General features: G+C 43.7%; 2 protein-coding genes across 2 annotated transcripts; one reads left to right on the forward strand and one right to left on the reverse strand.

Moving 5' to 3' along the window:
• Window positions 1-775: 775 nt before the first annotated feature.
• Window positions 776-11,145, forward strand: cyth2 (cytohesin 2). Its single transcript, XM_080500975.1, has 12 exons — window positions 776-914; window positions 3,585-3,735; window positions 3,959-4,025; window positions 4,109-4,227; window positions 4,326-4,406; window positions 4,644-4,756; window positions 6,228-6,376; window positions 6,460-6,571; window positions 7,243-7,319; window positions 7,864-7,935; window positions 8,057-8,211; window positions 8,434-11,145. The coding sequence occupies exons 1-12, from the start codon at window positions 848-850 to the stop codon at window positions 8,519-8,521; spliced, it is 1,251 nt and encodes a 416-aa protein (XP_080357101.1). The 5' UTR covers window positions 776-847; the 3' UTR covers window positions 8,522-11,145.
• A 995-nt stretch (window positions 11,146-12,140) lies between these two features.
• On the reverse strand, window positions 12,141-16,326 carry LOC308133351 (uncharacterized protein; the record flags this gene model as incomplete). Its single annotated transcript, XM_080500684.1, has 5 exons — window positions 12,141-12,350; window positions 12,901-13,080; window positions 13,838-14,091; window positions 14,212-14,797; window positions 15,634-16,326. 5 exons carry the CDS (start codon window positions 16,324-16,326, stop codon window positions 12,141-12,143), a joined length of 1,923 nt encoding a protein of 640 aa, XP_080356810.1.
• Window positions 16,327-24,662: the final 8,336 nt, after the last annotated feature.

Consider the following 24,662-nt stretch of genomic DNA (forward strand, 5'->3'; position numbering starts at 1 on the left):
GTATATGCCATCACTATTTCTGTAGTGGATTGCCTGTAATGAAATTGTAATTATTACTAAAACTGGAATTACATAGAGAATGTAAGTTAATAGTAAAAATGGGTTTGAATAAATGCAACTTCATGAGTTTGTCTGCAGCAAATCAGTGCATTGTTTTCTTTTGTCTTGTCGTGTTAGTGTATTCTCACTATTCATTGCTTCCACAGTGGTTATAGTCACAATTCCTAGCACACAGCCAATCAAACAATCCTGAGAAACCGGTAAGGTTCAGGTGGTTAAAGGTCTCTGAGACATGACATTCGTCCCATTTGCATCAAGGTAGGGTTAGGCTAACCCTAACCTTGAAGGTAAGTAAATAAATTTGTTTATGTGAACTTGATAAACTGGTGGTAGAGTTTGTGGGAATCCCTAAAATAAGGCAGCAAGCTTATCCGAGGGCTTCGTCTTAATTTTGTTTTCCTTTGTAGTCTTTGTGCTTTAACATAATTCTTGACTTTCATGAGTGTTTTTGTGTTACTCGGAGGGTCTATGGGCCTCTGAGCTTCAGCACAGTCAGTCCATTTAATAATCTCTCTACGTGAATACCTTTAAAAAAAAAAAAAACAATAGAAAGTGCTCCATCGTTCCTTTACGCTCCAGCCCTCCGGTTGTTTGCAGCAGCTGCTGAAGTTTAGCAGGCTGTATTTTGAAAACCTGCTGACCGGAAGCAGACCGCCTCATCGCTTCCGGTGTCGCCTCCTTCTTTGTCTCCGGCCCGACACCGCGACACCAGGGCTCGTCTTCCCCCTTTCACTTTAGTTCTGAGGATATATTTACACATATATCCTTTATTTTTTTTTTACATTGAATGACAGTCGACTCTGAACTATTTATGCCTAAAAGTAAAGCACCAAAAATGGATGACCTGGACTACAGTAAGTGGGGCTCCGGAGCGGCTATTTGCTCCGGGTGTCGCGAGCTCGCCGCGGCTAGTTCATTAGCTCAGGTGTGATGGACCGATCAGAATCTAACGTCTACTTGAAAACGGCCGCTTACATTCTGCTTATATTTTTCGAGGGTTTTTTTGTTTTCTCCCTAGAAGCGTGAGCGTATATGTAAATGTTATTAGGCTGAAAGTGAGCCCCTTAGCACAAGGCTAACTACACATTGATTGTTTGGTTGCGTGCATCGTAGCTAAGTTTCTAGCGAAAGGGCTCCGGGACATTCAGTTACTAAACCAGCCTCCGGGGTACAGAAAGAGTTGCAGATATGAATCAATCACTTCGTTGAATGCAGCCCATCCCTGTAATTGTGACACCGGCTGCTGGATGAGTGAATCAGACCATTTTGATCCAGGCTGTGGGCGTGGCTGCTGGCTGCCCTGTGTTTTGCACAGTAAAACGCAACAAAGCTTCCAAGGCTGCAGCGTTAGGACTCTTTATCTCCATTTTCTCCTGCAGATCAACTGATCATGCCAGTTTTTATTCACATGTTTTAGGTGTTTGAAAGTGATGCTGCTGAGGCTTGACTTGTGTCCATTGTTAGATGGGAGCATGCATTTCTGATTGAATATCAATAACTGCCGGGCTACGCTGCATTTGTCGTGATTTTCTGTGTATATTATGGATCATGAGGGGTCTCATCCAAAAATAGAATAATTCCTATAAAAGCAGAGCCGCCAGATTGAAAGGCAATTTCTCTCCAGCTGGTTGATGGAGCAGGACCAAGTCTGTTGTGTTGATGTCTGGTTGTCTTATCTGAAGTGGAACTATAAGTATCTTGTGTATAAAATTACTGGACATTGATTACTGATATTTCTGTTCTTCCAACAAACCTTCAGGACACGTGTTGCTTTACTGTAACATAAAGCGCATCCATTGCTGTGTTTATTGAAAGTTTTCATCTTTTGTCTGTTTCCATAGCAGTCACATTTTTATTAAAATATCTCTTACTGTATATGTTAGTCATGGATCTCTGTGTATTGATCTTTATTGACAATGCTGGTTTTTGTTGCTGTCATTTTGGTGACAGTGAATTATTACCGAAAGAAGAAACTCATGTCAAGTCATTCATTCATTTGAGTAGACCTTCGTTTTGTGGCTGGTGTTCTTAAAAGCTGCAGTGTCTTATGTGGGAATTGACAACAAAAGTGAAGAGGAATGTCAAAGCCTTTCTGAAAATCATAACAAGCATACTCTTATCAAAAAGCTATACTTATCTATATTTTCTTCTCTGTAATCGGCCTCTAGAACACTGCTCCTACATTTGCAGTGAAGTCTACTTTGCACACACACAATCGTTGTCGTCATTCTCCTGCTGAACAGTCAGCTGGTGCTGCTTGTCACAGTTTTGATGATGTAGGTTTATTCAAGATGTATTGATACTGAAGCAATAAGGCCATTTTGTGATGCTTGCAGCATAAAAGAGTCCCCCTCCATTACCCGGATAGCTGTGTTTTTGCCATTATGCCAAAATTGGCTGCATGAATTACTGTTTTTACTGCATAACATTGTGTACGCCCAGCCTGGCTGTGCATGTCGCATCTGTTCACTGAGCAGCTTTATTGAATTAAGCAGCAGAAACCGAATGATTATCAGCGTGTAACTACAGAAGGGAATTCTGCCTCCTGGTTAACTTTGGTGCATTGCCATCGATGTTTATTTCTGCTCATTGTTTCCAGTAATAGCCTAAAAACAGAAAGTGGATGAAAATGTGTACTAGTCAAAGTGAAAATGCACTTGCCTTGTGGTGGTAGTGAAATCTCAAGGTAAGCAGGTTATCACCAGCCGACGAAACGTATGAAAAGCATTTGTGTGGCCCTTTAAGCCTCGACTGTCAAGCTGCATTATAGTTTCATTGATCACTCGTACATTTACACTAATAATGATTTACTGCTGAGAGTTTACAGCTCAATGCCAAGAAGGAGCTGATTTTCAATAATGCATCAGTTAAATTGAACAGGTTGTGATATGGAGACTGAGTAGAGAAGAGAGTTGAGAGCAGGGGCTTCCAACACATTTTAGTTTATATAAAGCCCAATGTTTTCCTCAGTGGGCTGGACTGGTAAAATAGTGCCATCATGACCTATAGATGTAAACTTTTAAGTTTTTCTTTATCGTGGGGCCAGTATAAGTGATGGAAATGTTCACAAAATTAAACAATTACAGAAAATGCCTACAATATCAACATAAAGCCAATTTTGTTTTAGACCCTCTAATGCAACCCCCCCCCCCCCCCCCCCCCCAAAAAAAGAAAAAACTTTCAGAGCTTGAGATCAGCTACAAAAGGAGTAAAAGAAGAACCACTTGTCTACCAGTGCGTGAAAAATGAAAATACAAAACTGAAAGTGGATAATCACTGATGATGACAATTGAATTGTTGATGCAATGTGAATCATTGCCATTCCTCTTTGCTGACTTTAATCATCACTGTTTCACTTTCGAGCTTCCTCTTAATTCTCTGTGTCATGAGATTTGTTTTTCGTAACACTTTCCTCTCTCATCGTGAGCAGCAGCTGTTCACTTGCATTGTGTGGTCACGGTGGCCACCTGATGGCTGTGCAGCTGCAGCGGGGCAGAAATCATTCTTCTCCTCTTCCCCTGCAGTCCCAGTAGACCTGAGCCCAGAGGAGCGCTCTGAGCTGGAGGACATCCGCAGGAGGAAGGGCGTCCTGCTGCAGGAGATCCAGAGGCTCAGAGAGGAGCTCCGGGAGGCGATTCTGGAGGTGGAGGGTCTGGAGACCAGCACAGAGGGCAGGTAATGGAACAGTCCACGTCAAGTCTCTGCTCCAAACGGAACGAGACATGTCCCTTCTACCTTTAACCTTTTGAAGTGATGCTGTTTCACCAGTATTAAGCAGAACATTTCAAAGTTTAGCTGCAGTGCATGAAGTCTGTATTTTTTTTTGAGTCATTCTCGATAAGGATCTCTACGTTCACCGTCTCTATGTAAAATTAATCCACGTCTTTCTTGTCTGCAGTAAAACTTTACAGAAAAGCCGCCATGTGGCCATGGGAAGGAAGAAATTTAACATGGACCCAAAAAAGGTATTTCCTCGGTCGTTGCACACGTCTTTAGTGTGGGATTGTCTTTCTGCGACCCGGTGACTGAGTGTCTTCACCTGCTGCAGGGGATTGTTTTCCTGGTGGAGAACGAGCTTCTCAGACACACATCAGAGGACATTGCTCAGTTCCTGTACAAGGGAGAAGGCCTCAACAAGACGGCTATCGGAGACTATCTCGGCGAAAGGTGGGGGAACGTTGGTCTACATCATTTGCTGTTTGCTTCTTCTTCTTTTTTTTCTCGGCCGTTTTTGTGAACGCGATGTGGCTGTTGCTGTCCTGCAGGGACGACTTCAACATCAAGGTCCTCCAGGCTTTCGTCGACCTCCACGAGTTCACTGACCTCAACCTCGTCCAAGCCCTGAGGTAATCCCAGCCCACATGCGATGTTTTCTGTTTTAAACCGAGAAGCAACAATCCTTTGAAAGCGACCCGGTCACACTGCTCTGATTAAACCCACCCAACAATGGAAAGTCCTGCCCTTGTTGTCACCTCAGGTTGAGGATAGGGAAAATAAACATTATGTAAGCGAGCAGTAAGCGACTCTTGACAGCAGAATGTGTTCCCTCAGACCTGACCTGAAGCTTGACCTGTTTTCTGCAGACAGTTCCTGTGGAGTTTCCGTTTGCCCGGCGAAGCTCAGAAGATCGACAGAATGATGGAGGCCTTTGCTCAGAGATACTGCCACTGCAACCCCGGCGTCTTCCAGAGCACCGGTAAACATCCGCACACTCTGTCACCTTCAGACAGCGCAGAGGTCAGGGAAATAGAGACTCTTATTAATAAACAAAGTCAAGGATAACCACTTTGTTTATCACGGACTGGTATTATTCGTAATGATTCCAGCTTAGTAAAGTACGGTGTCGCAAAATATTCCAATACGTTGGATCAAATGTAGTTTTATAATTTTTATTTTTCAATTCTCACAATTAATGTCGAATAAAATGCCCAAAACATTTTAGTTTGAGTGTGGAACTGAGAGTGTACTGAAAATACAATTCTCACTGATATTCACTTTTCTGAGACGTACCTGTATTTAATTTTTGCTCAACAGCTCCCTGCACGTTTAGCTGTTTTGAACATGTTACAATTGCTGCCCAAAGAAATATCTACTAAAATATACAGAGAAAGTACTAAAATGGGACTCAAATTATGTCAAGAATGCACAAGCAAAAAGTTCCCCGTGAAGTAAGAAATGCCGTTATCAGTCATTTTGAGAGATGACTTGGCTGAGGCAGATCTTTCCAGTTGAGAGAGATTCTGTAATTTTCCATCAAACACTGTGTTGCTGTTTCAGACCTGCGGTCTTCTAATAGTTCTGAAGATGTTTTTCACCACCGTCCAGTACTGCATAGCACCACCATGTTGACATGTGATAACACTCCGTCTGCCAGATTGATCTTAAAAACGTAAATGAAATGATCCCAGGTTGAACTTTACAGCCCAGGTCTGTGTCGCGCTGGTTCTCTTGACCGATTCTGACTTTGTTGCTGGTCTGGCTCTTCTGTTCAGTCGTCTGCTATTCCTCTAAATGCAGCTTTATTTTCCCGTGCTTGTTTTTATAAGCTATCAGAGCTGCTTTTTGCCAAGTGAGAGTAAACAACAGTGGCTTCCCAGAAGATGTGCACACACACGAACAGCTCACTTCTTCCTAGAACTGACCTGTCAAATTGTTCCACTGAGTCGTGGCAATTTTAAAACACTTATTTTAAAACCAGCTTGTGTTTTTGTTTTTTCCACCTTTCCTTAAATTGTTTATGAGTTCTGTCCTGCCATGTCTGATTTGAAGTCGGGGCATCTTGGGAGGGTTGACGCCACGCCAACGGCAGGCCTTTTTGTTTTCATAGAGAACGATAGGAACAGGAGAAAGTGGTGTTTATCAGTCTGCTGTTCATTTACAAGCAGAGATGCGGCTCTCGCGTTGTGCTGTTGTCATAAAACCTATCAGACGAGGATATAGATTTACAGCAGCGATATATTAACGACATGTCAGCAGTTTGAAGATCAGTTCAGCAAAAGGTCACGGCTTTGTGGAAAACACGGAATCGACCCGACGCAGGGTGTTTCAGAAGTCCTACTACTTGGGACGTTCTTGTACCTGGTGTGAGAAAAGCCCCTCGACGTTTTAACCTCAGACACTGCTTATTCTATTGTTGTGGTTTTTTGCACGTCTCTTCCTATCTGCAGACACATGTTACGTGCTGTCGTTTGCCATAATTATGCTGAACACGAGTCTTCACAACCCCAACGTGAGGGACAAACCCGGAGTGGACCGGTTCATCTCCATGAACCGCGGCATCAACGAGGGGGGGGACCTGCCCGAGGACCTGCTCAGAGTACGACCGGCGGCCCTTCCTTCCCTCCGCCGTGCCACTTGGCTCTACTGGCTCACTCCTCCGCCTTCTCTTTTCTGTTCTAGAATCTCTATGAAAGTATTAAGAATGAGCCTTTCAAGATCCCCGAGGACGACGGCAACGACCTGACGCACACCTTCTTCAACCCGGACAGAGAGGGGTGGCTTCTGAAACTCGGTGAGGCGACCGCCGCCGCGCCGTTCCTCTGTCTGCTGCTTCTTTCATGTTGGTCTTTCACTCTGCGCCGTCTCACGCCCACAAATCCAGCGTGTGTTAAAGTTGTCACTAGAAGCCTTTATGCAGTGGGTTGGATTATTATATGTATGTATGCCACTATGCTCCGTTCCCTTCTGTGGCTTCACGCCACGATGAAGCTGCCCTCTCGCCTCTGACGTTCGCTGCCACTTTGACTCCACTTGAACGACCTGCTCGCGTTGCGTCGTGGCAAAACACGCCGCCATAGCATGACGGTTAACAAGAGACTCGCTGTTGGTAAAATCAGACGGTTTTTCTTCTGCATGGCGGGGCCTGTGATCTTTGTGTCACTAATATAATCTTCTCTTCCTCCTCCATGTCTCTCTCTCTCTCGCTCTCTCTCTCTCCATTCGTCCTCTAAATCCTCTGGTTCCTTTTGTCTCTGCTTCTTCCCTGCGATTTCCACCCTCTGCTGCTGCTGCTTGTTTATTCAGGAGGTATGTACTGACGACGTTGTTGTGGTTTGAAGTTGTAGAAAACAAAGAGAGATGTGTTTTGTTTTGTTTTGTCGTTGGCGCACAGATTGTAGAGCAGTGTTTGTACCTGATGTTACCAACCTGCTGACACTTCTGATCGCTGCGCTCGTGTTTCAGGGGGAAGGGTGAAAACCTGGAAACGCCGATGGTTCATCCTCACAGACAACTGCCTTTATTACTTTGAATATACCACAGTAAGGATCGCGTCTTCATTCTTTTTGTCTATTTACTCAATAAACCTGGTCAAGATGTTGTTGTGTTGAAGTGTCAACTTAAAGTAGATGTTTCTATCAATAAAACAACAGGTTTACTTGACTTAATTAAACCTGTTGCATAAAAAAAGTATAGTTCATTTGACCTTGGTTACAGTTACAAAAGTTTTGATGGGCTTTTCAGTCGTTACTTTAAGTTGTTCAAGTTCTCACTCCGACTGTTTAGCAGTCGTCTCCTCTGCAGCTTCTGAATTCCTCGTTCCTGGAAAAGAAGAACGTCTTTGATCCTGCAATACAACAACTCATCCATGATTGTGTTCAGAAAGTTATGATGAGTTGGAGGCGAAACAAACAACAACTGGGTTTACGAGATTCCCTTTCCCTGCACAAATAGACTTTTTTTTTTTTTTTTTAGTTGAAAGCAGTTTCCATTTGTAGGATTGAGTTAATTTAGCTTAAACTTAGATTCACATTCACTTTTTGAAGTTGAGTAAATGTTTAAATGTTCACATTCTTTCACAAACAGGATAAGGAGCCACGAGGCATCATCCCCTTGGAAAACCTTAGTATCCGTGAGGTCGAAGACCCAAGAAAACCAGTACGTCTTTTGTTTTGTCCGCACATTAGATTTATATCTTAATACTTTTTCCTCCTGTCTTTTTTTTTTTAATTCCATATTGTGTTTGTCTCTCTAAACTCTTCCTCCTTCATCCCGACAGAACTGCTTTGAGCTGTACATCCCCAACAACCGCGGCCAGCTGATCAAAGCGTGTAAGACGGAGGCCGACGGCAGAGTGGTGGAGGGAAACCACATGGTGTACCGGATCTCTGCTCCCACACCGGAGGAGAAGGACGAGTGGATTCACAGCATCAAGTGCGTACGCCGGGAATAATGTCACAGGACAACCCCAGAGAATATACAGAAGCTTCTTCTTCTCAAACGCACTTCAGATCACACATTGTTGAGTAATCGACTGGAAATATATGGAAGCTTCGTTGTTTGATTTGCATGACGAGAAAAGTGAGTTAATTAGTCACAAGCGCAAGAAGTTGGGTCGGTGAGATTTTAACGCCGGTGTTTCTGTCATTTGTCCAGATCTGCCGTTAGCGTGGATCCCTTCTACGAAATGCTCGCCGCCAGGAAGAAACGTATATCACTGAAGAAGAAGGAGGAGCAGCCGTAGATTGTGCACTTCATTTTCTTCCCGTCTTCCTTTCGTCCCCCGCTCCTGAACGTTTTCTTAACCCCTTCTTTTCCCATTCCTCAAGCTCCTCCTCTTCCTCTTCCTGTCACGAGGACTCTTTGCTGTTCTGTCTATCAGACTCTGAAAAGGCCACATGGAGAGAGTGAGGAGTTCCGCTGCCGCGTCTCAATATCTGTCGCTGGTTACGCTCGACGTCCTCGCCACACTCGTCTCATTCGCGGCTTCAGTGGCCTGTGGAGCGTTAAACCGTATTCACACCACTGCTGGTGATCCTAAACACACGTTTTACTTCTGTTTGTGCCATTTTGATCCACACTCGCTATACTGAGGAGTTAAAAATGCTGTGATCGCCATCATCCCAGGGGATGGTGAGTTTGAAAAAGTTTCACTTTTAACTTCCAGGTGAAGCTCAAGTGTCTTTTGTTTACCATTTAAAAAAAAAAAAAAGAAAAAGAAAAAAAAAAAGCCTTAAAACAGCTTTTCACACCTTTAATCTTCCATCAAACCGCTGCTCTTGTCCAAGAATTCTGGCGACTTTGAAGAAAGAAATGGCAGCAGTGTGTTTGCGTCACTTTTAAAACAAACCTCCCGATACTTCACGGTCATTTACATCACATGCAGGCCCAGTAGCAGACTCATGATGCGTGTTTGGAACACGAAAGTGTGGATATTAAAAAATCTATCAGCATCGGTGTGAATGTGGACTTTACCACGTACCAAGCAGCGTCGCTCTTTCACTTTTATCGATGTGGCCTGAATAAGACGTTGCCTTTCTTGATTGTGCGTACCCCAGACATAATGTGAATTCACTTTTTGAAACACTAATGAATTTTTCCATTTAGTTTTCGATGGTAAGAGAGGCGTAATGAATCAGCTGGAGGTGGTTTCAGATGACTGATAGTATTACATTTACATAACTACGTCCCATACTGAGGTACTGTAAACATTATGTGAAGAGCATCTTTACTGTATAGTTACACACAAATTTATTGCCAAGTTAACTGTTGATCTTTAAATACAGTCGAGTGGAGAAGCTCGTGTCCCTGCAGGCGGCATTTTGATTCAGCTCGCTGAGAAATATATATTTTCTTTAGCATGTTTCTTTTTTTTTTTTACATGTGTGAGCAATAGCAGAGTAGAAAATCCTAGATCGAAGGCTTGCTAACTACTCCTTTATAACACTAATACTGAGCAGTACTCGTCATGTCCTCGCAGATGTTCCATTTACAGCATGCGACTCGCTCGTCTCTCACCGCGATAACTGTTAGAGCCGGTTCTGTCCACTAGAGGGAGTTCAAACCCGTCACAAAGGCAGCTCATTACCGTGTACACTTTTTGTAAATAGGTGTTAGCATATTTGTTTACGATACACATAGAAATTATTTAATTTATTCTTTATCTTTTGTTAAAAACCTGATTTTGTACGAGCTACTGTATTACTGCATGTTGATTAAAAAAAACCGGAGTCGTCGCTCGAAGGTGCCAATGCATCTCCGATCATGCGAGTGCACCGATTTGAAAAGTGTTAGTGTTCCCTGTTGACTCTGAAAACTTTAATTATTATAGTCGATTCATGTTTAGCGTACATTTTCCTGTTCAGTTTTAGCTTTTAAAAATTAGATAATTAGGAGACATCCTGTCGTCTGATTTGATTCCCTTTTTTTTTTTTTTTTTTTACTTTGAGTGAATCAGACTTGGTAAAAAGCACACACACGGATCAACGTCCAGTTCGAGAGCGAGATCTTGCAAACTGGATGGCAAGTTTTCAGACAACAGCGATAAAAATAAAGAGAAAAAACAAGGAACACTAATAAATGTTTGATTCATTATGTAAAGGTAAATGAACTCGGATGTAATGAATCATTTACAAGTTTAGAGGTAGATTTGCTTCACATTCGGTTCATAAACCAGTAGTTTGATGAACTGATACTTTAGATGGTAGGAAAAAAATTATTGTCCTCTGCACTTTATCATTTTTATGTTTGTTTTTTTTTAGCATTTTTGAGAAAATGCTTATGCTCTGACTGATGCTACTCTGACACTCTTTAGCGCCCCCTTGTGGTAACCACATACACTACAAAATGCTAAAGGATGAACTGTGAAAGAAACCCCATTTTGAGATGCATCAGTTCTCCTCCAACGTGTTTTCTGACCCTTGTTCGTGCTGATTTGGGGTCTTTTCTCTGATCTGCACGTGCCGGACGTCAGTTCCTCGACACAGTGACTGACTGACACACTGGGGGAGCCTTCGTTTTGTTCCCTCCCCATCAAGACTGACACACACCGCTTCCAGCACAGGGATCATATGTAGGCCTTCGCTTTCTGGGTATTCTTGAAGTGCAAAGGTGCCAAAATAAACCTTCACAGTTCCAGCAAAACACAACATCGAACACTGAAACGATCCGACTGAAGCGGATCCACCGTTTCATTTCACCCCAGAGCCACCTCTTTTAGGAAAATAAAAAAAAGTGTTTAATTTTGTTTATTTATTTTGAGTTACTGTAAGGTGAAGATGGATAGATCATCTGTAAATGTAGCAAAAAGGAAAACCACAAAATATTGGTGCCAGTGAACGACTGTGTAACAATAAAAGGTAAACAGAGGAGATTGTCGGCTGCGTGTTTTCTTTCCTCCCGAGGTTCTGTTTTACGTTAGAGCTTCGAAAATAAGACGGGTCACTTTTTATTATCACATCATTAAAACCACTAGAAATGCAATTAAAACGAGGCACAAAACATCCACACCTTTTATTTACACTCTTCAAAGGAGAACTGACGGTGGCAAAAGGTCTGACCTCTTTAGAAATGCCGGCGTTTTATAGTCTGTACAATTATAAACATGAGCAAGGCCAGATTTACAAATACAAAATCCACAACAGTGCAGCATTTTTCTCGCACAAAAAGGTAAAGAGAAGTGTCTGAATCGTTCAATGATGAAAAATGCATTGAAATTTGTATAAAAGTTGCCAAAAGGATGAAAAAACATCAAAATTCCATTGGACAGGATCTTCAGCACGTCTTCCAGAAAGTGGAACATGGATCTATCTATGATACAGAGATTCAAAAAATTACAAAAAGAAAGTGTGACACAAAGTTATTTAAGTTCTACAATTTCTTTGGTAGTTTAGCTGTATGTTTCATGGAAACCTTTGAAAAGAGAATCCACAATGGAGAGAAAAACAAACGACGAACAACATACAATTTGTCACTTCACCACGACAGAACCCGTGAGGTCTGCACACATCAGCACAGTCCTGACAGTACTATTAACAATATGACAATATGTCACATACAGCACTTATCTGTTTAGAATAAAACACAAACTCGTGATGGAGAAATGCCAGTAACTAAGGCCCGCAAGACCACTAAGTCTCTACGCATTATAAGTACAAATCAATCACAGTATTGTGGCTTTTAGTTTAAAAAAAAAACTAAAAATTGTTATTATTTAGAAAAAGATGCACATTGACTTTAAATAAAGGCATTGTCTCTGAGTCTGGAGGAGTTTGTGCGTCCTGAAGTATTCCCTTTTAAAAATGTGTCTTCTTCATTAGTCCGTGGAGTGTCTCCAAATCAAAATGAACATTCTCATCCTGTTTTCAGTGGCAGGGATCAAACGGGTATCTGGCGACGCCGCCGTGAAGCTCCACCTCCGTCTCAGACCAAGAGAGGACGTCCCCTCTGAGGTGGCTGCTGCAGGACGCCAGGCTGTAGATGTCGCTGGAGGTCAGGACGTGTGACCACATGTGCAGGTCCGACATCTCGCCCACAAACGACTGCGTGGCATCGAATCGCCCTCCGAGGGTGTCCTGGAGAGAGGAAGGCACCAGAGGTTAAAGAGCTACTACTGATTCACAGAGGAAAACCAGCTGTATTTCAAAAATATCTCTGACAACAATATAGAGGCTACTTTTTAAAAGCAGGGTTATAAAAGATAAGGCTGGATGCAGCAGATTTGCAGAAATTCCCATGGTGATACAGCATGAAAAGCTTATTGCAAACAAATAATAGCATTAGTAATAAAGGTGAGTTTGTGAAAATCATTGTGGCCAACAAAGGAGTTACTAAATACAAATGATTTTAGAAAACACTTGTACTAAAAATGAGGGAAAAAGTTGTCATTGAGCTCAAACTGGATTTTATGTGGCTCCTGTTCTAGAGTGACTTTTACTGCAGGATCAAAATTTCCCGTTTGTGATCTAAAGGAGCCCACAGTAGGTTCTGCTCAATTCAAGAAGAGCAATTTATTTATAAACGAGGCTTTAAAAATGCTATCGTGCACAAATAAGAGCCACTGCAAGGCATAATTAATTCTGGATCATATGTTTTGTTGAGTGACTTCTGCAGTGTGACGGTTACCTGCTCCTGGCCCAGGATGAAGACTCCTCCGGGTTTGATGGGGTGCCAGGGGGACAGGTTCATGCCAGACCCCCTCTGCACTCCGTCCTGGTAGGCCTCCCACTGCCCGTCCCGCGTCGACCAGGTCACACAGATGTGGTGCCACTTCCCATCGCTCAGGGACAGAGGTAACGTCACCGCCTGTGGAGAGGGGGGGGGGATGATGTCAACAACTCCTGGGACTTTCAACGCAGAAACGACACTCTGTTGCTATAGAAACGGCCAACCAACAGTTCCTTCACGTTGAACTGGAAACAGTGTTTTACTTGGATGTGGTCAGACGCTTCAACCATCGAGTTCATCACTTCACCCTGCTGTTGTCACTGTTTGTTATTGTTTACTTTCAAAGTTTTGGTGGTTTACAGCGGGTGGAAACGGAGACAGCAGCTTTGATTAACATCTAAGTTTTACATCTTGTCACTTTGTGTGTAAATACTGCATTGAATGTTTAATACAAAATACAATATAAAAATACAATAATTATTAAAAATCTGATACAATATTTAAATTTAATCATGTCAATTAAATGTAAAATATTTGTTTTAACTTTTGTAGCACTTTGCATTGCAAATGAAATCTATACTACTACTAAAAGTAATTATTATTATTATTGCTGTTGTTGTTGTTACAATAATTTTAAAAATGAAGCTCTGTGAGATGTGGAATCAAACTGAAGAATAAGGCCTATATTGATCACATGAAATACAATTGTAGATTCAGAATTTATTTAATTTAAGATATATCTATTCAGCTAGTCAAATCTATTTCATTGTATTTGTAAAGTTTATTTAATAATCCACGAAAACTTTAAAAAAAAAAAAAAAATCCCTATGGACGACAAAGGGACTTCCCTCGATCTCGGAGATGAACTGTGTGCCTGCTGTTTGCCGTCACTCACCTTGTCATCGATCAGCAGCTCCAGCGGGTTGTTTCCCCACTCGATGAGCACCAGCTCGTTGGCCTGTCCGGGTGCAGAGTAAGAAAATGGCGTTCCCATTCCGGGCCCGATGCCCGCCTTCATCCAGAGGCATAAAGTGAGAGCGAAGATCTCCTGCAGCAGGGTCCTCTTCATCCGGCCGTACATGTAGTTCGTCCTCATGGGGAAGCTGATCTGGAAAGCGTCAGGACTCTTGGATTGTTTCCTGCCGGAGCCTGTTGGAGGAAAACGTAGAAACCCGTGAGGCCCAAAGTGTGTCAGCTGTTCTGATCGGGGGTTTTTAGACTTTGTCGAAACGATCAAACTAGAGTCTGAAACCGATTTACAACGTCTACCTGAGAGGTGCAGCTGGTGGAGCATCGTCTCCAGTTTATTGGAATGGAAGCCGGGCCGCGGCCCCGGCGCTCTGTACCCAGTGTGAGGGAAGTAACTGTGGTCGTCTGCTTCATTACTGTGGCGAACGCCGTCATCACCTTCCTCTTCATCGTCATCACCATCGTCATGGTGGCCGTCGCTGTGGCTCTCGTCGTGGTGGTCTGTGTGGTCACCACCATCACCGTGATCATCGTGGTGGTCGTCGTGGTGATCGTCGTGGTGGTCGTCGTGGTGGTCGTCGTGGTGGTCGTCGTGGTGGTCGTCGTGGTGATCGTCGTGGTGGTCGTCGTGGTGGTCGTCGTGGTGGTCGTCGTGGTGGTCGTCGTGGTGATCGGTGTGGTGGCCGTCACTGTGGTCATCGTCCGAGTGCTCGTCCGAGTGCTCGTCATGGTGGTCGTGGTGATCTCCATCATCGCCGTGGCTGCTGTCGTCGTCGTGGCGATCCGCCGGGCCGCTGAGGTGGTGCAGCTGCTCCTCCAGGGTGTCGATCTTCCTCTGCAGCAGCTCCTTCAGGGAGCTGGAGAACGCTATGGAGGTGTTCCTCTTCTGTTGAGGAAGGGGACAAAACACCGGGTTTGAAGTGTTGAGGACAGTTACATTGACCCAAACTGGCCTGAGGGACGGAGAGAATGTTTGTGTGCATCTGTGAACAAGCTGCTGGTGTCAGAAGCGGCAGTTCTCCTCCTCTGCAGTCATTGTGTCTCCTTGTGTTTCTACCTCTCAGGTAATCCTGGCTTTGTCCGGGTGCGTGCCCTGATTACTAGACTGTCAAGGGAGATCACGATAATTACTGCTGATCTTAGACACCCCCCCCCCACCTCCACCCCCTCCACCCCAGACACTCTGCACAGCCCCTGACATCTGTCTGTGATCACGATCTGAGAATACAGGCTGCAAGAACAAGGACAATTAAGTGCACAACAAAAATCAAAAGTACCCATGGCCTTTCACATCTACACAAGAACCTGAAAGAGTCCTCTCTCCCTCTCCCTCTCTCGACCTCTCTCTCTCTTAACCTCTCTCTCTCTCTCTCTCTCTCTCTCTCTCGACCTCTGGGACTCTTGTGGCTCCCCGGTGCCCACTGAGGGACGTCAGAATCGCTCTCCTGCGAGTGGATTTATGCGATTAAGTAATTCATTGTTCTTTGTCTAAAGTACTTAGTGGAGATACCACTTTGGGACTTCATTACTCGACAACTAAGCAGGCGAGGAGGACATTAATGTTTCCAAACAGGAAGAGCCTCACGTGGACACGCGACGTGGCACGTCACAGCCCCCCCCCCCTCTGTTCCCGCCTCATTCATCAGCCCGAGGCATATTCTCCTTCACTTGCAGCCTTTCTTTCCTAAGTTTGTGCAGAAGTTTTCCTGTGCGGCTGCTCACCTGCAGGTTCTCCAGCCTCTCCTTCAGCGCCTGCAGCATCCGCTCCATCTGCTCTGGCGACGAGGTGACGTCCCCTGGTGCCACATGTTTATCCTTCCCCTGGCTGCTGCTGCCGTGCCCTCCGTCCGATCGTTGCCCCCCCACGGAGGGCACAGAGGGGTAGTGCGGCGAGTCCGGTATGAGGTTGCTGTTTCCATGGTGACCCTGCTGGTTGCCATAGTGCCCATTGTCGGCATACGCGTGGTGGCCGGTGGCCCCGGCGTGATGCGAGCGCGAGTTTGTGCCGTGGTGGTCGTCGTGCGGCGACACGCCCCGTCCAAAGCCCTCGCACAGGGCGAGCTTCGCCGTCAGCTCCCTGATGGCCTCCCTCTGGTCCAGGATGGTCTCCTTCTGCTGGACCAGACTCTCCCTCAGGTGGAGGATGGTGGCTTTGGCCTCCTCGCTCGCCCCCCACCAGCCAGCAGGAGGGGCACTTTGATGGCCCGGTCCACCGGGGCCCGCCGCTCCGGCGCTCGGACCTCCCATGGGGAAGCAGGAAGGGTTTGCGTCGACAGGAATCGGGGTGCACACGAAGCGTGGGTGGGCTCCATAGTCAGGCCCTAAGCTGGCTGATGCCGGGCAGAGAAGGAGCGAAGGTAAAGACAAGTAGATGAGGAACAGCTGTGGAGACTGAAAGTTCCTCATGATCCTCATCCACACTTCAGCCAGAAATCCTAAGAAACTTGGCTTGGATTCAAAATGGTCGATGGCAGTTGAATTAAAGGTTGTGGTGACTTCTGTGCTCCAGACGAGGCATCAAGGTGCAAAAATGACAAAAACCAAAAAAAATCCTTCTCACAATAAAATATCCGTAAAGGAAATAAAATACTTGTTGTCTTTTCTTCTTGAGAACCGTTTTATTTGTGGACTCCTCCTCTCTGTCCCCGAGGAACAGGAAGAACCTGGGAAACAAAGAATTATTTGTAATACCAAACAATAGAAAACCATTCTTAAAAAGGTTGGACACAATATTGATCGGCTATTAAAATGAGCTCCTGCACAGTGAAGCAGCTCCAACACAGCCTGCTGTACAACATCGCTCTATTTCATGTTTGTGTCACTATCTATAGAAAACAAAGTATTATTTTACGTTTTTACTCATATTTTAGAAGCGATGCAGACACATTTCATGATTCTTTCATTCGCATCAACGTTTTCATGATGACCTCAGCAAACGTCACGGTGCTTCTGAGCAGAAGTCTCACATGTGCTGAACTCCCTGACGGCAAGCAGAAAGGCCAAGATTAATCTGAAACTTTATTTTCTTTTTTTTTAAACGTGTAGTTACTAATCTGATCTGTGTGGTCCCGACTCATAAAGTCAAGCTGACCTGTAACTGAAACATGTCCTTCATTATGCAGGGTCGGCATTTTGAAATGGCACCCACGTGATGTGGCAGCTAAACCTCACTGACCACCTGTTGAGTGACCGGCCTCTGTGTGTGTGTGTGTGTGTGTGTGTGTGTGTGTGTGTGTGTGTGTGTGTGTGTGTGTGTGTGTGTGTGTGTGTGTGTGTGTGTGTGTGTGTGTGTTTGCGCTCCCAAGGGGGTTCATACATACATGATTTACTGTATTTTATCAATAATGGAACAATCTGAATAAATACACTGCAAATCTTTAGGTCAAGGGTCACTTCTGCTTTGTTGAACCTTTAGATTGACACTCAAACATCTAAATTGTTTGAAGCTACCGAAAATGGAGAAAAATGAGTTTTAAATTGAGAAATGTCTTTGCGACATGTTGGTCTTTTTTTTTTTTTTGGTCTTGAGTGCGTGATTGCACTCTGTGGCAGGCTTTGCTCTGTGTCTTTCAGTCCCGTTGTGACTTGCGGGGCTTAGAGGAGAGACAGATGGTGGAGGCAGAGACCCGTGTCACACCCAATCTCTCCCTTTAGCTCCGAGTTTATCGCCCACAGGTCAGTCAATTAACCTAATTGCCAACAGTTGTTGTGCTAACTTACTGAGCGATAAGTGGGCCTGTGTGTGTGTGTGTGTGTGTGTGTGTGTGTGTGTGTGTGTGTGTGTGTGTGTGTGTGTGTGTGTGTGTGTGTGTGTGTGTGTAATCCACCGTGGATACTGTAGTCATACAGCAACATATGGTCGAGGTGGATATTTAAGCAGTGTGATTAATCTCAAATTAAAAACTGACAAGTGCGGTTAGGTGTGATTAAATCCCAGAGCTCTCCATTTGTAAACAGACAGAGATAAGGTTAAAACTATAAGCATTAAGGTGTGACAAGTTCGGTGCCAACGCTGTTATCTCCAGTGTGAACATCTCTTTTAAGATGCTGAAACATTGAAGCAGGAAAACAAAATCTCATAAGTAACCTTAGACAGTGTAAGTATACATTCAGTTTATGCAAGGATGACAGAGGATTGTGCATTCATTCATTAAAAGCAAGAAATTCTTACACACCTGTGCATCTTAAACTCTTGTGACAAATTCTATATAATATGTTAATGCATTTTTTTTAACTGAAAGACTTTTCTCATCTTATCAGTAACAAAAACAAAGCATTTTATACAGGCTGATTTGTTTTACCTCCCTCTTTTTGCAGAACAAATCCAGCACTGTAGCGATTCGATTTTATTCTTTGAAAACAACATCGATTTGTGTTTATTTTAGAAAGGTTTTCATGTGAAGTGCAGTCAGACCGCACATAATTTAAAATACAGTTTAACAATACAGGCCTCCTAGAGGTTTCCAGCTCCTGACAGCACAACATGAAGGTTTTTTTTTTTTTTTTTTAATGTATGAGCAGCTGTTTAATGTGTAAATATAAGGTAACACTACTGATTTCATTGGCTCTTTTCCAACATCTCACTGACATTATTAACACACTGGTACAGAATTAGAGGAATCAATCTGCTCTGCCTGTGTGTCAGTGTGTCTGAGGCTCTTTGATCGAAGGCAAATTAACATTTTTGTTCTTACCTTGGAGTTGTGAGTCCACGCTGGGAGTTTGTTTGTCAGTCTGCCTCCTCAGAGCAGGAGAGAGATTTACTCCGGAGGAGAGCTCAACTCTTTCTATCCCCCCTTCATTGTCTCTACCTCTCTTTTCTCTCCTCCTCTCCTCCCCTCCTTCTTTAAAGGCCACACCTCTCTTCCTGTCAGACTTTCTGACCCCTTCTCATCACTTCCAGCTATACATGTGTTTTCATACGCTCTTAAACATGAGTCCATCGTAAAAACTTGCATTGATTGCCTTTATTTTATGACAAATTTACAAACATTAAATCATCTTATTCAACAACGTAGATCCACAGTAACCTTACTATACATGTCGAGCAATGTTGGCTTGTGTTTTCAGTTAGGGTTCAGTTTACTTTTTACGTATTTGCTTTTGTGTTTTCCCAATAAAATGTAATTGTTTACTAGGACATTCACATGCTTCTCCTGTTTAAATACTCCTACCTTCAGAGTCATCCAATCTAGAGGATGTCTTGTCTCTGAAATGATGTCCACAATTGACGTGTTCCACAGTTTCAAGATCATTCTCACACAAAAAAAACCAACCCACATATCATGACCTCCCAATCAAATCTTTGACACAAGAACTCATTAGATGGATATACTTTGTTTAAAATTTGAAAGTCACTTCTTTATCGTGTCCTCATTTCGCTTCTCTTTTCATCAACGTATTCCTGTTCGAACCAGGACAGGAGCAGGTAAAACATTTCTAATCGACTTCGGTGTCTAATTTGATGTCCTCTATACATAGTGGACGGGTGGATAGAGCCGTCGGGCTCACTTCCTCCGGCACACGTCACACAGCTCACCTCCATCCCTGCACGGGACCGATTGATTGGCCTGATTAATTCCTCCTCTAACTGGCTGCCAGAGGAGCAGCAGCAGGACGGCAGATGGTCGCCGTGACGCCGAAGAAGATCACGTACACACAAACAAACAAACAGCGAAGCCGGCCTGTTGATTACAGAGCAGACACTTCTAGTTACATTAAGGTGACACTTCTAGTTACATTAACATTAGATAGCAGGTTCAGACAGGCATATGTTGACCACCTCTTCTTCCTCGCGGTGGAACAAAACCAACGGTTAGTGGGGAAAAACAAACACAGTGAAGGATGACTCTATTCTTAATGGTGCGTCTGTAAAAGTCAGATGATCGTTGGAACGTAAACAATTGTCAGTCACACATATAAACTAAAATGTTTCTAATGCTTATTGCTGAATTTTTATTTTATTGTTGTCATGAAAAAGCTGGATTACAAAAAAAAAAAAAGGGGGCTGAAAATTTTCAGTTTTTGCCAATAAATCTTGAGTACAGGTAAGTATCACTAAGATACATGAACGCTTCCATTATTATAATTTTTTTTTTTTTAATGTATATATTGTGAGAATCCGCTGTTAAGTGCTGATTCTGGGTTTTTCCCTCCATAAATTAAAAACTACCTACAACAAAACGGTTAAAAGCCGAGTTAGTTAGATCCATCCTTCTGGATTATTTTCAGCTGCCAAATGAAAATCTTTTTTCAAAAACCCAAACAGATTCCTAACATGTCCTTGTGGTCAGTTTGCGCCCAGTGGGAGGATTACAGAGGTGATCTCCTGGGTTAATAGGCTGAAGACTTTGTGCTCTGGCTCTTGACAGCGTCAGCACGCCTGACCACATCTAAAAGCCACCAAGCTGATTTATTTTCACCACAGTCTTCATCTAATTTAAAAACAAATCTTAAGTCCTCAACACACATTCACCTATACACTCTTCGCCCTGCTCTGGGTCCGGTACTGAGCTGAGATGTGAGTCGACGCTTCAGACTGCGATGATGATTGGGTTGTCTGTCTGTCATTGAGCCTCTTCTGTGCTGTGCTTTGTGTGTGTGTGTCAAAGTAATCAGTACAATTAGTTTCAAGGGTGCAATACTAGAAAACAAATTAAATGCAGAAATCCTTTAATTAATGAGTTCTCATAGTGACTGTAGAAAGCAGCTTGTTTTTTCCGCTGTGTAGCCCGGTGATTATCACAAAAGACACGTTTAGTAGTGAAGCAGCTCTTTAATATTTACATTTACATCACAGCGAAATTAAAAATAATTTCTCTCCATGGTTCGTTTGGTAAAGCGTTTGACTTCCAATTGGAAGGTTGCAGGTGTGATTCCCTATCTCCACCTGTCAAAGTGTCCTTGAGCAAGAACTGAACTCCAAACTGCTCCCAGGAGACGGACGAGGCACGTTGCATTGCAGCCACCTCTGTGTGTGTGTGTGTGTGTGTGTGTGTGTGTGTGTGTGTGTGTGTGTGTGTGTGTGTGTGTGTGTGTGTGTGTGTGTGTGTGCGCGCGCGCGCGCGTGCGTGCGTGCGTGCGTGAATGGGTGAATGTGTTCAACAGTGTGAAGCGGTTTGGGACTGCTCATGCAATTGCTATAGGAGTGAAGTCTAATTACCATTTGATGTTAATACAATATTTTATAATCTATTTGATTTTAATGACAGTGTGAGAAAATGTTTTTTTTTTTTTTAATGTTTGCAAATGTATTAAAAGAAAATTGACAGCCTCTTCTCAATACTTTGGCAGCCATTAAAGCCTCAAGTCTTTGTTTAATATGACACGTCTGTCTTTGGGCAGTTTGGGTCCATTTCTCTGAGCGGCACCTCTCAGGCTCCCCCAGGTTGGATGTGAAGTGTTGATGCACAGCAGTTTGTAAGATCTCTGCAGAAGGGTTCAGTCGGATTCAAGTCTCGGCTCTCGCTGGGCCACTCGAGGACGTGGACTGAGTTGTCCTGAAGCCACTCCAATGAGCTCTTGGTCGTGTGCTTCGGGTCGTTGTCTGACTGAAAGATGACCCGTCGCCCCCAGTCTGAGGTCAGGAGCGCTCTGGAGCAGGTTTTCCTCCAGGATGTATCTGTGGATGGGCTGCATTCAGGCAACGCTCATCACCAGGCCAGCGGGAGTAAAGCATGGCGGTGGCAGCATCATACTGGGATGATGTTTAATTCTGCGATAGGAACAGGGGAGACTAGTCAGAATAGAGGGACGGATGGCATTCATGTCAAAGAGTTCAATCTTCATCAGACCAGAGAATTTAGTTTGTCACGGTCTGAGAGTCCTTCAGGTGCTTTTTGAGAACCTCCCGGTCGGCTGCCGTGTCCCTCTTACTGGACGGCTGCAGAGACGGGGTGTCCTTCTGGAAGGTCCTCCTGCTGGAGTCAAACCTCTTCCTTTTACTGATGATGGAGGACTGATGACGTGTTCATTGGGACCTTGAGAGCAGCAGAAACGTTCCTGTATTATTCCCAAGATTTGTGCTCAAAGACAGTCTTGTCTCTGAGGGTTACAGACAATTCCTCTGATTCCTCTTTGTGCTCCGACATGCAGTTAACTGTGTTACTTTATACATTAAGGTAAATATCCAGTCAACTGCTTTTACCACAGGTGGGCTCTCATGGAGTTGTAGAAACATCTCAAGGATGATCAGTGAAAAAACAGCCGCAGATCAATTCTGAACTTCATGACAGACATTTCGTTAAATTATTTTTCACTGTCAATATCTTCTGGATGCTGTAAGAAAAATATTTATGGAAGCCCTCTTGTTCTAGCCTCAGTAGACGGGAGAGGTGTTGGTTAGTCATCTTTATTGTTTAATAGGTCAACGCCTGCCGAGTCCTCCTGTCTGTCAATCTCCTTAGCGTGTGTGAATTAGGCCTCAGCGAAGTGAGCAGACCGGCACAAACAGCTTTGCGGCTCAGATCCAAGGACACGAGACGAGCGACGCTCCAGTATCCCCCTGAAACAACACTGAAACTACTGACCCAGAACCTTGCGGAGGAGGACCAGGCTGCTCTGATGGAGACAGGACATGATGTCCAGTCTCTGGAAAGGAGACGAGCTTCCACACAGCCTGCTGCTGCAGGTTTCATATCAATGGGGATGTGATTTAGTTTGCTTAGAATATAATTTAATATAATATAATATATTATAATATAATGGTTTGTGAATGTGCTCAAAGGCACAGGCTCAGCTGCAGTGAGGAATTGTCTACTGTTCTCTAACACCTCAGTGGAAAATACCTTATCTGTTGGATGTGCTGACTGCCTCTGGCAGAGAGGATGCCTCATCATCGCCCCCTAACGAAAAATACTTGCAACTGCAGAAATACGCAGCTGATGATGTTTATTGGGAAAATACACAAATAATTGGGTATTTGTAAGATCAATATTAATGTTATCAAGTTTAAACACGAGACGTGTGTTGTCAATGTCAAGTAAATCTGGTATAGTCTTATTTACCATTTGTTGAAGCAGTTTAAACAGGACATGTTTAAACTGACGTTGACATGTGGGCAGCAGAGATCGGCTGCCCTCTACTGGTGAGAACTTACTACTGCAGCTTTCACTTTTCAACTCGATCTGAACTTCCTGTTAGTCACTACTACTGCTGCTGCTTCATTAATGCTTCGACGCATTTGTAACAGTGGTTAGACAAATATTTAGAAATATCTAATAACAGCACAAATTATAATAAAAGTGAGGCTTTGGTATTATAGCTCCATTCAGTCTTTTTAGATTTCGCCTTCACATCATATATAAAATTGTCTTAATTTGTCAGAAGACTCAATAATGCTGTTATATGCACATCATATATTCGTTTCAGATCCAAGAACATTTTTAATGATCTTTAAACCTTTCTCATTTATTTGTATTCTTTAATTCCTGTAAAAGGTCTATAATTTATAAGTGAACGTGCTTTTCACTGTAACTGTAGCTGTTACAAGCCTGAGATTGGAAAACAACAATTCTCAGATAAATATAGGAATATATTTATTTCAATTCCAATTAAAACACAACTGTTTATTTTTTCTTTTCTATTGACCCCAGCAGTTAACAACAGTGTCTCGTGATTACAAATAATAATAATAATAATAAAACATGTGAAAGTTCTGCATTCTAAAGAACACTACTTGGTATGAGAGACAAAGCACATGCAGGGACTGAGGCTGAAATGTGGTTCAAGTTCTGTACGAGAGGCTCATCCTCCCACACTTTGAAACCCCCTAAAGTTCAACTTTTTTTTTTTTTTTTTGTATACTCTACATGTTAAACCCAACGTGTTCAACGTGGACTCTCTCTCTCAGACAAAGTGATGCATAAAGCCAGGCCTCAGACGGTTCTAATAAATTAACAAAATCTCGGAACAGAATCGTGAATTGGAAGTAATAAAAGGCAGCTGTATGTGAGGGGGCTCTGACAGTGTAGTGTTTATTGAAGGCTCTGTGCCGGGGTTATGGCCCTGCTAGAGTAAACTTTAAAAAGAAAAAGAAAAAGTGCAGCACTTGTGTAAATCTATTTCACTAACACACACACTTTTTCCACTACTTTAAAACTCTTTTTTAAATATATATCTATATATGAGCCTTTAATCTCTTGCTCAGTTTATTGCAATAAATGAAAGGGCCGGCTGTGTCCGTGCAGGGCCTCTTCCTCCTCCTCCTCCTCCTCCTCCTCCTCCTCCTCCTCCTCTGTCCCTCTGTGAGAATGGGAAGCAGGAATGTGTGATGGGCCGGGTGGTGTATGTAGGCCAGTGATAGGCCTGCAGAGTGCGGCTCTGTCTTTGGCTTAAAAAGTTCAAGTCATTATTCTCCTGCTGCTGCTATTCAGTCCGGGTCCCGTTAGCTCATTGTTATTCCGGCCGAGTGAGAGAGGGAGTGAGAGAGGCTGCAGCAGAATGAGAGAGCCGCTGCTGCTGCTGCTGCTGCTGCTGCTACTGCACGAGGAGGAGGAAGAGGAGGAGGAGGAGGAGGAGAAGGAGGTGCAGGGAAGAGGAGGTTTCTGCAGGAGTGAAGGCATCTCGGTAATCGGCTCATTAATGAGGAAAGGTACTGAACGGCACCGGAAGTCTGACCCTGATTCCTGAGAGAGAGAGAGAGAGAGAGAGAGAGAGAGAGAGAGAGAGAGAGAGAGAGAGAGAGAGAGAGAGAGAGAGAGAGAGAGAGAGAGAGAGAGAGCATGTGAAAAAGGGGTGGAGGGGAGTTGAGA

This window comes from Blennius ocellaris (assembly GCF_963422515.1).
Source record: "Blennius ocellaris genome assembly, chromosome: 8".
In the NCBI taxonomy this organism is placed as follows: domain Eukaryota; kingdom Metazoa; phylum Chordata; class Actinopteri; order Blenniiformes; family Blenniidae; genus Blennius; species Blennius ocellaris.

Coding starts and splice junctions, on each gene's coding strand:
- cyth2 (XM_080500975.1), top strand. CDS start 848: ATGACAGTCGACTCTGAACTATTTATGCCTAAAAGTAAAGCACCAAAA. Junction 4,228..4,325: donor GGAGACTATCTCGGCGAAAG/GTGGGGGAACGT, acceptor GCTGTCCTGCAG/GGACGACTTCAACATCAAGG. Junction 4,407..4,643: donor AACCTCGTCCAAGCCCTGAG/GTAATCCCAGCC, acceptor TGTTTTCTGCAG/ACAGTTCCTGTGGAGTTTCC.